At 37.0% G+C, this 14,785-nt stretch overlaps 2 protein-coding genes across 7 annotated transcripts in view; one reads left to right on the top strand and one right to left on the bottom strand.

Annotated features, from left to right (window-relative positions):
• The window catches only part of FAM13C (family with sequence similarity 13 member C), a 138,689-nt gene extending 129,584 nt beyond the window's left edge, over nt 1-9,105 (top strand). For 5 of the 6 annotated variants that reach the window (XM_065922379.1, XM_065922381.1, XM_065922378.1 and 2 more), the window contains 4 exons: nt 1,628-1,723; nt 3,028-3,224; nt 4,949-5,050; nt 7,492-9,105. In XM_065922379.1, the coding sequence (XP_065778451.1) occupies nt 1,628-1,723; nt 3,028-3,224; nt 4,949-5,050; nt 7,492-7,615 (519 nt within the window). In that variant the 3' untranslated portion in view covers nt 7,616-9,105. The remainder of the gene's footprint in view (nt 1-1,627; nt 1,724-3,027; nt 3,225-4,948; nt 5,051-7,491) is intronic. The other variant, XM_065922377.1, reaches the window with a different exon arrangement.
• Nucleotides 8,873-14,785, bottom strand: part of PHYHIPL (phytanoyl-CoA 2-hydroxylase interacting protein like) — a 102,145-nt gene continuing 96,232 nt past the window's right edge. Inside the window, exon 5 of the mRNA XM_065922383.1 lies at nt 8,873-10,166. Within this exon, the coding sequence (XP_065778455.1) occupies nt 9,632-10,166 (535 nt within the window). The 3' untranslated portion in view covers nt 8,873-9,631. The remainder of the gene's footprint in view (nt 10,167-14,785) is intronic.

Below are 14,785 nucleotides of genomic sequence, written 5' to 3'. Positions count from 1 at the left end.
CTTTTTCTCTTTTAAGACTAAATTTAGTTTTTCTAGAATCCAGATAATATAAAATATTTTTATTGTAAAAATAAGCAAAATCAACAAAATCAAACTGCAATAGAGAGATGCCAGTAATAGTTAAATGCATCCTTTTCAAAGTGCTTTCTATGGAGTTAGAAAATCCATTTAATATGTGAATTTTTCGTGTGTAAAAATGTATCATGACTAAGAAAACCTTTAAGGAATGATTGGGCTAGAAAATGAAAGGTTCTTGGGGTTACTTAACTAATAAATAAACTGCTCTACATAGAGAGGTGGTCTTTCTTTCTACTGAAAATAAAAGAGCCTTGGGTCAGATAGCCTGTGGAATTTATATGAAGATTGCTAAAAATCAGACTGCTTTTATTATATATAAAACCCTGGGTTATTAGATGGGTGGTAGGAAAGCATATACATGTGTACCATGAGAATTTGAAGAAATACATTATATAATTTATTTGGGCAGACAAGGCTACAACACAGACAACAGGTGAGGCCCAGACAGTGAGATACAGGTATGTTTCACTTCCTTTTCTCTGTGAAGATCAGCAGAGGCCAGAATGGTTCTCAGCTGGGATGGAGGTGGGGTAGCATGAGAATAACTAGAAGGCTGAAAACATACACGTTTGAGCCATTTTCTCTTCCTCCAGGGTTCTCATCGGAGATCTGGAGGGCAGAGTCAGGACCCTGGGGTGGGTGTGCCGTGTGCTATTTCTACTGTTTCCTTCCCACCACCTGCCGAGTGAGATCCACTGGGCCAGAGGGAAACAGAGTCTGTGTGTAGTGAATATATAGAACCTTCATGCAGGACACACATCAGGAAGGAAAACCAAAGCAAGCAGAGGAGTTTGGTCATTTTGGATGGAGAGATAGGTTGGTGGGTGGGTAGTTAGGCAGATGATTAATAGGTAAGTAGGTAACTATTTAAAATTGTGTGTGCCTTGTGGCATGTTAAAAGTAGTGTTTAGGGATGAGTCAAAGAGCAGAAGGGTAATAGAATGGGTTGGTGGACCAAGATGTTATACACTTTTTTTGGTTGGAAGGAACTTTTTAAACTCCCAACATCCTTGTTGTATAGGTAGGAAATTGAGAATCCAGGGAGGTTTACTGTTTTATTCAGTATATTTAGTTTATGTCAGAGTTAGCCAGTAAACTAGCATATAATTCAAGTATGTAGTAACAAAGACCTGGACAGTGTTGGTATCTGTGGATAGAATCTTCCAAGTCCAGATAAAATACATGTTTCAGAAGAAAAATTGATAGGCTGCAGTCACCCACTAGTTTCTTTAAGAATGAAGAAATATAAGAATTATTAATTCTTTAATTAAATAATTAAAGGTGCCTTACCATTTAAACACTGAGGATTCCTCTAGTAAGCTCTAAAAACATCTTTCTCAACTTGGACCTCTCCTTTAAGAAACTTTTCCTAGAAGAAAATTGGCATGTGCTTCATACAGTATCTTATCAATGACCTACCTTTTGAAGATTACTGTTGCATTTTAGCACTGTAATCCCTTCAAAACTTTTATTTTTTGCCTGTTAAACACATTGATGTGTTTTCATTCTTGTTTGAGAAAGGAACAATAATTAATTTCATGTTTTCTAGGTAACGAAGCAAGACAAGAACCTCATAAAGCCTCTTTATGACCGATACAGAATTATCAAGCAAATCTTGTCCACACCTTCCCTTATTCCAACAATTGTAAGTCATGAAGCTTGCCTTCACTATTAACCTGTCCTTGTGCTTTGTACTGATACTTAGTTAGGGAGGCGGCACCAGCAGAGTGGTACGCAAGCCTTCTTGGCAGGATATCCTGCCCACACGGCCAACTGTGTCACAGCGTCGAGACGAGGTCTCCCTCAGCTCACACACTGTACTTAACAGTGGCTGGTAATTAAAACTACTGTGAAACGGGACTATATAGCGATTCTATCTTTGAAGCCAGTTTTAGCATTTGCTTTCATTGTTTGGGTGAGGAGAACAAATGATGGATTTTAGTCTGGCATTACTTAATATACAACAGCACAAAACAGAACCCATTTTAGTCTGGTGTTGTTAATTTTTCTCCTTTAATAAGAAAATTGATTTGTGTGTTCTTTGATAATAATGCAGCATTTGTTTTTGTTACCATTTGACCATCACTGTGTTAAGACAGAAGCAGATTTATTTCAATAGAAAATATGAATACTGAAATTGGGTTAGACTACTTTTAATTAAGAATGATTTATGGGAATACAGAACTAGAAAAGCACCACAAATCCTACACCACCAATATTTGAACAGTCACTTGCTCAAGATGTCAGTATTAAAAGAAAATAAATATTAACAGATACAAGTTTAAGTATACTTCCATACATTTATACTTCCACAACTCTAAACACAGAGACATAGTGACTCATATTTTGAGATTTTTCCCATTAAGGAAGCATAATTTAAAACAGGGAATGGTTTTCAGATTTCCTTGCAAGAAAATCATCTGGTTGTGACAAGCATTATCAGAATAGGTTACGGAGAATCTCTATTTTGTTTTCGGCCTTCATGAAGCTGCTCCCTGAATTTCTCCATTTTCTGAGTATTCTCTGTATCTGAGCCCAGACCAGGATCTGATTTGGGTGACAGCAGGACACAGAGGTCTGTGGTCCATCTCTCCTCACCCATGTTAACTCTTACGAAGCTGGGGCCCATAAGCTTGGGGGAAGGGAAGATTGCTAGGCAGTGCAGCCCAGATTGGAACATATCCCACTTGTCTATGCCTTCTTTGGCCAGCAGAGGAAGCTGAGCTTGGTAAGCACTTCAGCCCAGCGTGGGTGCTTTATTTGCTTATTGACTTATGTTAAGTTTCTTTTGATGCAGCTGAGGAATGCTAGCATTCCTCTCGGTTCTCAGTAGGCACAGGGGTCACCTACTGTTTTCATAGTGTCTATTTATGGTTCCCTTTTCCTGTTTCTGCTTCCCTATGAGGCACTTAGCACTTCGTGACTCTATCGAACTCTTCTTATGATAAGCAGGAGGAAGAAGACTCTGATGAAGACTGTCCACAGGGAAGTCAGCAGCCTTTGCCAAATCCAGCATCTCACTCTCCTACTGGCGATCACCTCGCACACTCTAATGAGACTGAGCCTGTGAGGCTTCTGCTCCCCGACGAAAAGAAGGAAGTCAAACCGCCAGCACTCTCCATGTCCAATTTACACGAGGCCACCATGTGAGTGTGAATCCTAAGTGTGGAGTCGTCTTTGAGCTCCTTCTGGTCTGGGGGACCTTATATGTACATACAATATACAGAAGAGCTATTACACTCTCTAAAAAACTGCCATTCACCAGAAAACACAATCTGGTTATCCTCCTAACAGGGAAATTGAGGAGATAAAGCCATGAGGAACCAAGGCTCCTAATAAGGTCCTAAATAAAGTGAAGAAAGTGTTAGTCATTCAGTCGTATCTGACTCTGTGTGACCCCATGGACTGTAGCCCACCAGTCTCCTCTGTCCATGAAAATCTCAAGGCAAGAATACTGGAGTGGGTTGCCATTGCTTTCTCCAGGGGATCTTCCTGACCCATGGATTGAACCCAGGTTTCCTGCATTGCAGGCAGATTCTTTATTTATGAGCCACCTGGGAAGCCCAATATGGTCCTAAAGATATCCTAAGGGCTGATGTTCAGTTTTATACCACTGCACATCATTTCAGCAGGATCTGGTACCAGTCTAATGCCTGGTAGTGTTGGCCTTTGATGATGCTAGAACAAAAGGAATTGGGATTCTGTGTTGGGTCAAAAGTTGTCAGGACCTTTATTCTATTCTATTTAGATAAAATGGTTTTGCCAGACTGGGACTTAAGTAAATGAGCTGACCTTTTTCTTCTAATGGCTCCTCAGTCAGGAGCCATTTGGATTTTCATTAGTGTCATTATTAGTATTATTCAGTAGCTGGCCTTCCTCTGATCATTTGGCCTTCTTTCATTTGTATATTATAGGCCAGATTATGAGTTTTTTTAACATGTGTAATAGTGTGGAGAGTATATATGCCCCAAGAAAGGGATGGAATCCCCACAAATACCTGAGAAAAGACCAAGGACTAGGTTGTAAGCTGAGATTTTAGTGTGCTTGTTATCAGCTGGCACTCCAGTTTCAGCTGAGAGAAGAGTGACCTGTTTGGAAGCAGAACTTCAATCTTCCCTCTTCCTCCATTTTCCCTCTTTCCCTCCCTTCTTCTCTCCTTCTTCCCTCCCTTTCCTCTCTTTCTTGGTTGACTGGCTGGCTGGTGGACTGTTCCAAAGCAACTGTACCTTTTTGCGGGGGAGTAGGGAGGGAGTATGTAGGGCTCTTTGGAAAGCAATGGAATCTTTTTCTTTATAGAAAATGCCCATATATAATTTCAGGGAGTTCACAGAGTTTCTGAAACCAGACACAAGCTCCCCAGGTAGACTCCTGTCTCAGGTAGTTGACTTTTCTCTCTTAGAATGAAGTAAGTAGAATCTGCAATGTAATCACAGCTTTCTTTGGGTCTTTGTTTCATTCCCAAGGGTTTTGACATTCCCCCTATAGTCAAGATTCAGAGTAGAATTGTTTTTAAAATCTCTCCCTCTAGCCTCTCTTTAGTCTGTCACCAGATAACTGATGAGTATGCCTACAAAATGCTTTCTCCCTCATGCACTCACGTGGCCTTTACTGTCCCCACTTTTTATAACGGACTCAGTCTGCTTGCCACCCATCCGTCCTTTCCATTTTCTGATGGTGTTATTTTCCTCCTCTGCGATGCCCCCTGCCACGTGCTCCCCCTGGTCAGGCTCTACATGTGTCATCCTATTCAAAAGGCACTCTTTTAAGTAGAGCACTTCTGTATAGCCTTTTCCTAAATATCTAACTCTGCTCATCTCTCTCAGTTATGCCAGAGCTCCATAATGGCAAATATGTATTCTCCCTGATACAGGCCTGTACTTCTTGACCACCTCCGAGAAACTAGGGCTGATAAGAAGAGACTCCGGAAAGCCTTGAGAGAATTTGAGGAACAGTTTTTTAAACAAACAGGAAGGTAAGTGTGGGCAGAGATATTTTTTAAGCTAATAAGTCCTAGAGAACTAACAGGAGTAAGCTCAGATTTTTTTTTTTCTTTTTGCAGTAACAGTGACTTTATACAAGACATAATTTCCAGTGACTTACAACTAGCGTTTGTCTAATGCAACATTTGGGTAGTATCATTATTGGGTATGTTTTATAGGAGACTGTAGCTATCAAGTATGAGACATGAATCTTTAAAAAATAAAAGATGAACTCCCCAAATTCCCTAACTTTGCATAATAAACCCCATTATAACTATTGAATTTATCTAAACCTTAAATAAATCTATATGATTTTTCAGCCCATGTTAGTTCTTTGTTGTAAGTTGACTGTTATAAGTCCAAGTGACCTACCTTTCTGCTGATGTTAACTATCTAATGAGAAATGTTATGCGGTTGTTAAATTCAGAATATAAAACAATTTTTTTTTTTTCCTTTATAGAATCTCTGTACAACTTTTACATTTTTTAACCTATCCAAACCCAGGCAATTTAAAGAGTTTTAGGATTTTCTGGTGTGTTATTAGTCCTGCCAAATGGGTCTGCAGTGGTACTTGGCAAGCCTCTGACATCCAGGGAAGTTAGTTATGTTCTATGTATAGTATTTTAAATGCACCAGTGAGTGCGAAACCCACTTCAGATATGCTTACTACTTGGTTGAGGTTATCTGCCCTCTTGTGGTAATACACTTAAACTAAATGCAGAAGTGGTGCCATATTACAAGTAAAATCAAAGAGTTGAATGGCTATGAAATACAGATCTTCCTTTTCTAAAACATTTCATTGGGAAGGGTTACCTGTCCATAGGTAAAATAACCATGCAAATAGATTATTAAAAATTTTAATGTTCTATAAATGTTCTTGGTAATAGTCATCATGCAAGAAGCATAATTATCTAGATATGACCTTAACAGTTATGAGCCAGGACCTGTGCTAAACGCTTATGTATGTTTTATATAATGAGAAAAGTGGTTAAGGAAATACTTAGTAAAAATTTTGATCCTGGGTCAATGCATTCTTTTTTTTTTTTTTTTGCATTCTTGTTTATTAGCTAAAGTGGAGTGTACCGGACCAGAGATAATTGCATGATGAACTATTAGTGTTTCCCTATAAATTAGACTATTTCTTCACTTAGGTATGTTTACACAAGTTAAGGTGGTATTTAGATACCCAGTTATGATAAGTTTGGCTCAGAATACAGAATGGAGGCAAAGGAATTATGTTAATTTAACAGGAACTCTGGCTAACTCTGTTCTGAGTTTTGAACTAGAGATTTCAGGGAAGACTCTTTATAGATTCACAAAGAATATAGTTATCTACTGGTGTTTTAACACTGTATATACTGCCCTGAAATTTCTAGTTCAGAGCTCAGAACAGTACACAAATCTATGTGCATTGTTAGCTGTGCTTTTATTGTAAGAAATGTAACTTTATCTACTGGGAAAGTGGAAGGGGTGTAGGTTGTCAGCTTTTAACCCATTTTCAGCCATACTTATATTAGAGAGCATCTATGTTTATATTCAGTAGCAATGGTGGTGACTTCATCTGGGTTTTCCAGTCCTTGTATTTCAAAGTCATGGGTGGGAATATTTTAAAAGCAATTGGCCATCTCTATTAACTAAGGAGATCCTGAACTAACTCTTGTCCTTTAGAAAACATATCCTAGCAATGTATTTTTCTGGGAAGGCAGATGATTTTAACTCCAAATGTTACCCAATTATTCTTCAAAGTAAATGTCAAGAACATCTGGCAGTTAGGAGGCATATGCATAAAAATGTGCATGATCCTTAGCCTAGTCTTAGTAGAATTAGTGTGCAAAGAACCACTACAATTTAGACTCAGATTCCTGAAAGGAACTTCTCTGTGACTCTTCTATACATTAACAGAGATAGGTACTATAATTACAAGAAAGTTTAGAAATAATTCATGTTTGTAAGGTAGCTACTGAGCTTTTTCCTCCTATTACCATAGATTTATGTTATTTCTGTTAATGTAATTTTCATAATATTTTTAGGTTGATATTTTAAACAGCTATCACTATAAGGGCTGAATATTCTGCACAGGCTTGGATGATGGGAGAAAGACTAGGTAAAAAAAATACCTTGAGGGTTCTGGTTTTTATTTCCCGCAGACCTTTCCACTTCCCCAATGCTATATGTCTATGCACTGGACAATGTATTTGCAGAACACTTATAATATTTAACTTCTCAGAGCACTATTACATTGAAACCTAGTAACACATGGAAGAGGGAATGAATGAAGAGGAAAAAAGACTTGATGCAAAAATCAAGTGGAAGTTGCTGCCCTGTACTTTTCTCACAGAGTTAAAAAAAGATTTTTAATGACTTGGTTCCTTAATGAACTAATGCATTATATATATATATATATATATATATATATTTTTTTTTTTTTTTGCAGAAGTCCACAAAAGGAAGATCGGATACCAATGGCAGATGAGTACTATGAATACAAGCATATAAAAGCCAAACTGAGACTATTAGAGGTCCTCATCAGCAAGCAAGATGTGGCCAAAACTATTTGAGGTTCAGGAAATGTTTGTGATCACTTTCACCTGCAATAAGGCAAGTTTATTTTCCTCTGCCGTTCTTGCTAAGTAGTATGACAACTGAGAACTGAAGCACTTTAGTGGTAGTATTAGCTGTTGTTAAGAATGGATGGCAAGTGTAATTATAAATGCATAGAAGGGATTAAAATTGGAAAAAATACAGTAAGTAACATATAATTGGAAAATAAAATTCAGCCTTCTCCATGCCAAGGAGAAAATGCAGAGTCAGTATAATTACTTCAGAAAACATCTATTTTATCAAATCTAAGTAATACAAAGTGTCCACCTGTTAAATGGACTACTGGTTAGAGAAAGTCTACTTTAATGTCCAAAGACTGCTTATACTGACATATGAAAAAAAGCATGATTTTTAAAAATCAATAAGAAGAACAAAAGAAACTCATTTTACGTAAAAAGGGATACAATTAGTAAGAATGTAATTTATTTGAAACTTCTAATAGATTTTTAAGTGATAAAAAAATCTACTTCCTTGTCCCTTAAGACTGCTAGGCTTTCAGCACCCTAAAATATACTAGAATGTGTCACTGCTAATTTTTTATTTCTATATAAAAATAGCACATTATCTGTTCCTTAAAATTTTACATTTCTGATTACCAAAGTTCATTCTGATAGCATGTACTTTGTGAATTATCTTTGTTTATAACTGACAGATGTTTATATTAAAATAAAATACTGTATTAAAATTTGAAAATAGGTATTTTGGATAGATGTGTCTGTAGCATATAATCTAATGTGATCACAGTTATAATAGCTAATCTTTTTGTTTACTGTAAGATTATATAAACTATTTTTCCATTGGGAATATATGTTTTTCTTAATGTTCCAAGGTCTATATTTTGTAAAGTCAAAAACTTTTCCCATGAACTATATAGTTGTTCCTCATTCTGTATAAAATGAAAGGTTTAGAAAATGTTTGCTATAACACCTTGGAAAAGAAGCCGGAATATTTTATTTGCGTCATTAACGTCAGTGTATATTGTTTTGTTATTTTATATTAAACCACGTTTATTATTTTGCTTTTGTAAAAATAAGTAAAAGGTCCACATTTTCTTTCTCATACCAGCCATGTTTGTAGTTCTCTTTCCTGTAATGTTTAAGCACAATGGTGAACAAATTCACATTTTCATGTAATTTGGATGGGATTAATATTGACTATTTCTGAAGCACATGGTTTCAGAGGCTTATTGTTTTCTTTATATTTACCTATATTTACCTGATATTTTATAAGCTTTATGAATCAGAATAATGTCCTTCACAAATTTAATTAAAGTTATGTACTTGTAACAGGACAGATACACAACTATTTGAGGTTTACAAACTACATCTTTGATAAGGGAAATGGTTTCGTGACATGTATACAATTGCTATTAAGATGTAACTCTATATATTCTATAAGATTGTAAATATTTTATACAACAATACAAATAAAATATTTTTCTATTATATTTATTATGTTGAAACACAGTAGTTGTTTCCTGTTAGCTAATATAAATAACATAAATAACACTGTCAAACAACAAGTTGGAAGTGCTGACAATTCTAGGCTTCAAGATTTAACTCATGCTGCAATTACACTTTTTCATGCGGTTTGGAGTTATCCCAATATTTGTTCAGTAGATTAAAATGAGAGCATATTTAAACACCATTTATAAGCCATTATTTTGTATTTTACTAAAGCAGTTTATATAATAGTTTTGTTATGTTTGGCATAAAGGAAAAATAAAAACATTGCAGCATCTAGGCAGGAGAGTGTCAGAAACAACTTAGGATAGTTCATCTCTCAAAGTCATGGGAAGGGTAGGGAATAGGAAAACACTACAACAGCTTGGAAATCTGAAAAGTGGTGGTTCGCTTTTGGTGACAGTGGCATGTGCATGCTTCAGTGGAAAACATCTGGGTGATGAAAATGGACAACAGAGGATCAGGGCTCCTACTGGAAGAAAGGGGGACTAAGAATAAGAAAAGTGGGCATTAACGTCCAACACTAATATTACAGGTTTTGCAGCTGGGATCTTTCTTTGCATTTGCAGTAGATAAACTCATGAGCTGATGACCAGTGATTTCTGCCACGGTGCCTAGAGAAAGATCCACGGGGTCAGTGTAAATGACTTCTAAAATGACATCCTGGGCATGGTGGTAAACCAGCATCCCATCTTCTTCTCTGCAGGTCAGAAATTTATTATCCTGGGAATTTAGTTGAGGAAGGCGCTGCTTACAAAATTCATCTCCTGGTGATCCCACAGGAGCAATGACCAGAATCACATAATGATAAGCAGTGTACATACAGTAGAAGTCCCCAAAGTATAAGTTAGTATTGGGGTTAAAAAGTTTTTCTGCTGCAATCTCAAACCTGTATCTTCCATAAGGTGAATCCTGGGGTGGCTTCCCAGTATTGAATTCAGTGCTGCAGCTAAAGAAGATGCCTTCTAATTTTCCACTGATAGGAGAGCCATGGCTGCCACTATTATCCTTGACAGAGGGCTGCATAGCATTCCCATGATGTTCTCTGCAAGAGAAAATAAATGGTCACTGCTAGGTACAGTGGTGGTAGAGCTACTAATGTATAGAGTTGAATGGTGTTAGACTACAAGTCAACTGTCTACTCTTAAGAGCCTGGGTGCTCATCCATCCTGACATCAGATCAAGGAGAAAGCATCTTTTGACATTACTTACAAAAGGCTAAATTCCAGCCATGACCCTAGGGTAAGAATGCTCTGCTACAAACCTCGGAGGTCTTTTAACATGATAAATTTCCTGACCAGGAAAACAAAAGTGGAATGAGAAATATTATGGTTGAAATCACATCCACTATAACCCTACTGGGTTTTAGAAGTGATCTGGGGGAGAGAAAACTGGACTGACAACACGGGTTAAACATGCTGAATGTTTCCTCAAAGTCTGCCAGAATTTAGGTCTAAAAAGAGTGTTGTCCATGAACATCAGTACAAAAGCATCTTGTTTTATTTTTTTGCTTCAGTTTTTTAACCCAGGCCCAGTTGACTACTCAGGTCATCTTGCTTGCATTTTGCTTAGAATAGAGCTGGTTGTCTTCCTTTACTACACTCAGCTCTTTTCTCTACACTTCTCACCTCCCACTGGGCTGGGCCTCTGTCATCCAGTTCTTCCTGCTCCTTGGTCCCTTCCATTCAGTTATACCAACGAGAGAGACAGTAAGAGATATGGAAAGATAGCCCATGGTCTTAGACTAGAAGAAGTAATATTATTAAAATGTCCATACTACCCAAAGCAGTCTACATTTAATTGGATCCCTATCAAATCAATGTGATCCCTATCAAATTACCCATGAAATTTTTCACAGAACTAGAACAAGTAATCCTAAAATTTATATGAAGCCATAAAAGATTCAGAATTGCTATGGCAATCCTAAGGAAAAAGAACTAACCTAGAGGCATAACCCTCCCACACTTCAGACAATTCTGCAAAGCTACAGTAAGCAAAATATTATAATAGCACAAAAAACAGACATGTTAGATCTATGGAACAGAACAGAGTCCAGGAAAAAACCCCATACACATATAGTCAATTAATCTTTGATGGAGGAGGCAAGAGTATATAATGGAGAAAAGAGTTTCTTCGGCCAAGTGGTGTTGGGAGAGCTGGAGAGCTACATGTAAAAGAATGAAGTTAGAACACTCCCTCACACCATACACAAAAATAAAGGTGAAATGGCTTAAAAACTTTAGAGAACACCATAAAACTCCTAGAACATAGGCAAAGCATTCTCTGACATAAATTGTACCAATGCTTTCTTATGTCAGTCTCCCAAGGCAATAGAAATAAAAGCAAAAAATAAACAAACGGGACTTAATCATAGTTAAAAACTTTTGCACAGAAAACCAAAAACAAAATGAAAAAGCCCACAGACTGGGAGAAGATAATTTGCAAACAATGTGATTGCCAAGGGGTTAATTTACAAAATAAACAGTGCGTATAACTCAGTAACAAAGAGCAAACAGCTCAATTAAAAAATGGCCTGAATACCTAAACAGACATTTCTCCAAAGAGCACATGGCCAAGAGGCACATAAAAAGATGCTCAACATTGCTAGCTATCAGAGAAAGGCAAAACTACAAAGAGCTACCACTCTCACACTGGTGAGAATGGCCATCATTAACATGTCTACAAATAATAAATTCTGGAGATGATGTGGAGAAAAGGGAACCCTTCCACACTGTTAGTGTGACTGTAAATTGGGGCAGCCACTGTGGAAAACAGTACGGAGGTTCCTTAAAAATCTAAAACTAGAGTTACCATATGATCCACCAATTCCATTCCTAGGCATGTCCCTGGAAAAGATGAAAATTCAAAAAGATATATGCTCCCCAATGTTACATTATTCACAATAGTCCAGAGACAGAAGCAACCTAAATGTTCAGTTCAGTTCAGGTCAGTCGCTCAGTCGTGTCTGAAATGTACATTGGCAGATAAATACTACTCAGTCTTAAAAAAGAAAGAATGCCATTTGCAGCAACATTGATGGACCTAGAGATTACCATACTAAGTGAAGAATGTCTGAAAGAGAAAGACAAATACCATATGATATTACTGCTTCCTATGTTGCCTTCACTGACACTGCAGGGGCTAACCTTATTATCATCCGTTGGCTTTCCACTGGGCTTCCTCTGACACCAGCCCAGTGGGAAGGCTGACAGGCATCTCATTGCCACTGGTGTGGGTTGTAAACGCCGTCTCCCCATTAGCCTTCTCTGATGCCACTGCAACAAGGGGTGGAGGAGGAGGGAAGGATGGTTCCTAACAGTCGGAAGATACAAGTCTAGGTTCCCTACCTGGCTGAGGCTGGTGGCGTGGAAAAAAAGGTTTTTTTCTATGGTGTTTAGCTGGAGTAAAGGCAGTTATTGTCTAAAAACTTTGCTTTCATGGCTGTCCCTTTCCTGTTCATTTGGGTAAACACAGAAGACTTTTGGGGCAGATATTTTTTTGTCTGTGTCCACTGATGTTTGTGAGCTGATGACTAGCACCTAGTCCAGAACGAGAGCTAAACAGAAAATCCATCACTGTGTTGTCCTTTGGGTCCCAAGGTCCCTAACTGGTTGGCCTTCTTTCCACCTTTCAGACTCCTATGTTTGCTTTATATATATAACATTCCTGGTTTTTAATTGTATGTAGTAGGAGGAACAGGGAGAAATAGGTCTACTCTATCTTGTCCTGAATCAAAACTGCTTACCCTGTTACATTGTCATGAACAAAACCCAATTATTAACATGACATGTATTCTGCATAAATCTACAAGTGCAATTATGTGAAGTAGGAACAGCAGAAAACAGATAAACAGGAACTTAGGCTAGAAGAAATGTCTTACTATCCGTGACTGACATCAACTCTGAGAATATACACTCTACCGCCAAACACTAATGGAAATCCTACACATGTCTACCCATATCAGTGAATCCCTGGAGAGAAAACTTTAAGATACAGAAAGGTGTTTTAAGGACAAGTAAGCCACCTAGGGAACTTGAAGAAGGAAGAGCAAAAGTGGTATTTTGATCTGGGGTAACATAAAGCAGTACTCATTTAGGAATTCATTTCTAGAGGTAGAGATCAAAACGAGTTCATTCCATGTGGACTGATGCAGAATTTATCTAGGGATTTTTCATAATTCATAATGATTTGGAAAGTGTGTCAGGTAAGTGAAAGGTTCCTTTCTAGTCAAGCACTGTGAATAACAAGATGACATTTTAAATGAATTCTGATAAAGTGTGCCCTGATTAGAATGCATTACATAAAAAGAAAATTAAGATCCATTGATGCTAATGAGGTTTTAGTTAATACAACTATTTAAAAAAGCAGTGCTGAAAAACTGTACTCATGCCTTGGAAAATATATTTTATAAGTACATACTGAAGTATATGTAGATAAACTGTATCAAATTTAATGTACATAGATTTTATGACTATCATGGAAAGTCCAACAAAGGTAAATGTCCCTGTTAGTAAACACACCTTTTATACTAGTATATTGGAATCAATCATACAATATATACAACAATTTTATTTCCATTTTCCATGCTTTCTGTCTGTCTTTTTTCTTCTTGGAAGAACTTTTGAAAACAGATGGAGCAAATTCTAGAGTATCTAAGGACCCCAAAACAGGCCAAAGGACAGAGAGAAGTCAGAGAAACAGTGACCTCCAGTGGCCACCTAAGATTGACGCTGGCAGCCTTCCAGGGCTAAGCCTAGTACCAAAGGTGTATTTATTCCATTGCTGTATTTATTACGAAAGAAAATAGCAACAGCGGATCTATTTTATTTCTGATTTTATGCTTAACAAATATAAAGAAATACCTTTCTTGTTAAGTCATTTGTGGTTACTCCCATACAACAACTGACAAGTATAGTAATTAGTATTCTCTCAGTTCTAAATTATGTGAATAGCATTTTCCATGAATTACATAGACTCAAGGGTAAATAATTTACCAGAAAGAGAATTATAGACTAAACTCTGTATTTATAGGCTATTCAAACATAAGGCAGGAATTGTTTTCATGATCAAAATATATGATATTGCAAAGTACTTATTTTGAAGAACATGCATGCCTAAATTCACCTCTCTCTTTGATTCCCTTTGCATTTTCCACAGCTTGGATCTTATTTAGATTTGGAACCATCATCTTGACTTAAGAAAAACTAGAGAGTTGTGAAACAAAACAATAAAACTTCCTAAATTTTTTTCAGATACAATCCCATCAAGAGTTTAAAAAGTGAGAGCAAGGGCTTTTAAAATGACAAATTATAGGGATTACTGTGTAGAAGTTTTAGAACCTGTATAGCCCCGTCAACTTAAAGGCTTCATTCTCACTTAAAAACACATATCTGCCCATTTACTCTCATGAAATTCTCTTCTACAAATATGAAAGGGCTGTAAGTATTAAAACTACTTGTGACATGGAATTCTTTTGAATTCTGGGAAACTGTTTTCAGGGACAAACACAGGATAACTTAAAAATACTACTGATCACTAGAATTCAAAAGTAAATAAGATTTCCCTCATGAATAATTAACACAGTGTAATAGCTGAGAGATTTCTATGTTGGCAGAAGTCTGACAATTCTGCCTAACTCACCATATCTCATGAAACAGTCACCCT

Source organism: Muntiacus reevesi, chromosome 2, assembly GCF_963930625.1.
Source record: "Muntiacus reevesi chromosome 2, mMunRee1.1, whole genome shotgun sequence".
NCBI lineage: Eukaryota > Metazoa > Chordata > Mammalia > Artiodactyla > Cervidae > Muntiacus > Muntiacus reevesi.
Note: the sequence above shows the minus strand (reverse complement) of the source record. Positions and strands in the feature narration are given on the sequence as shown.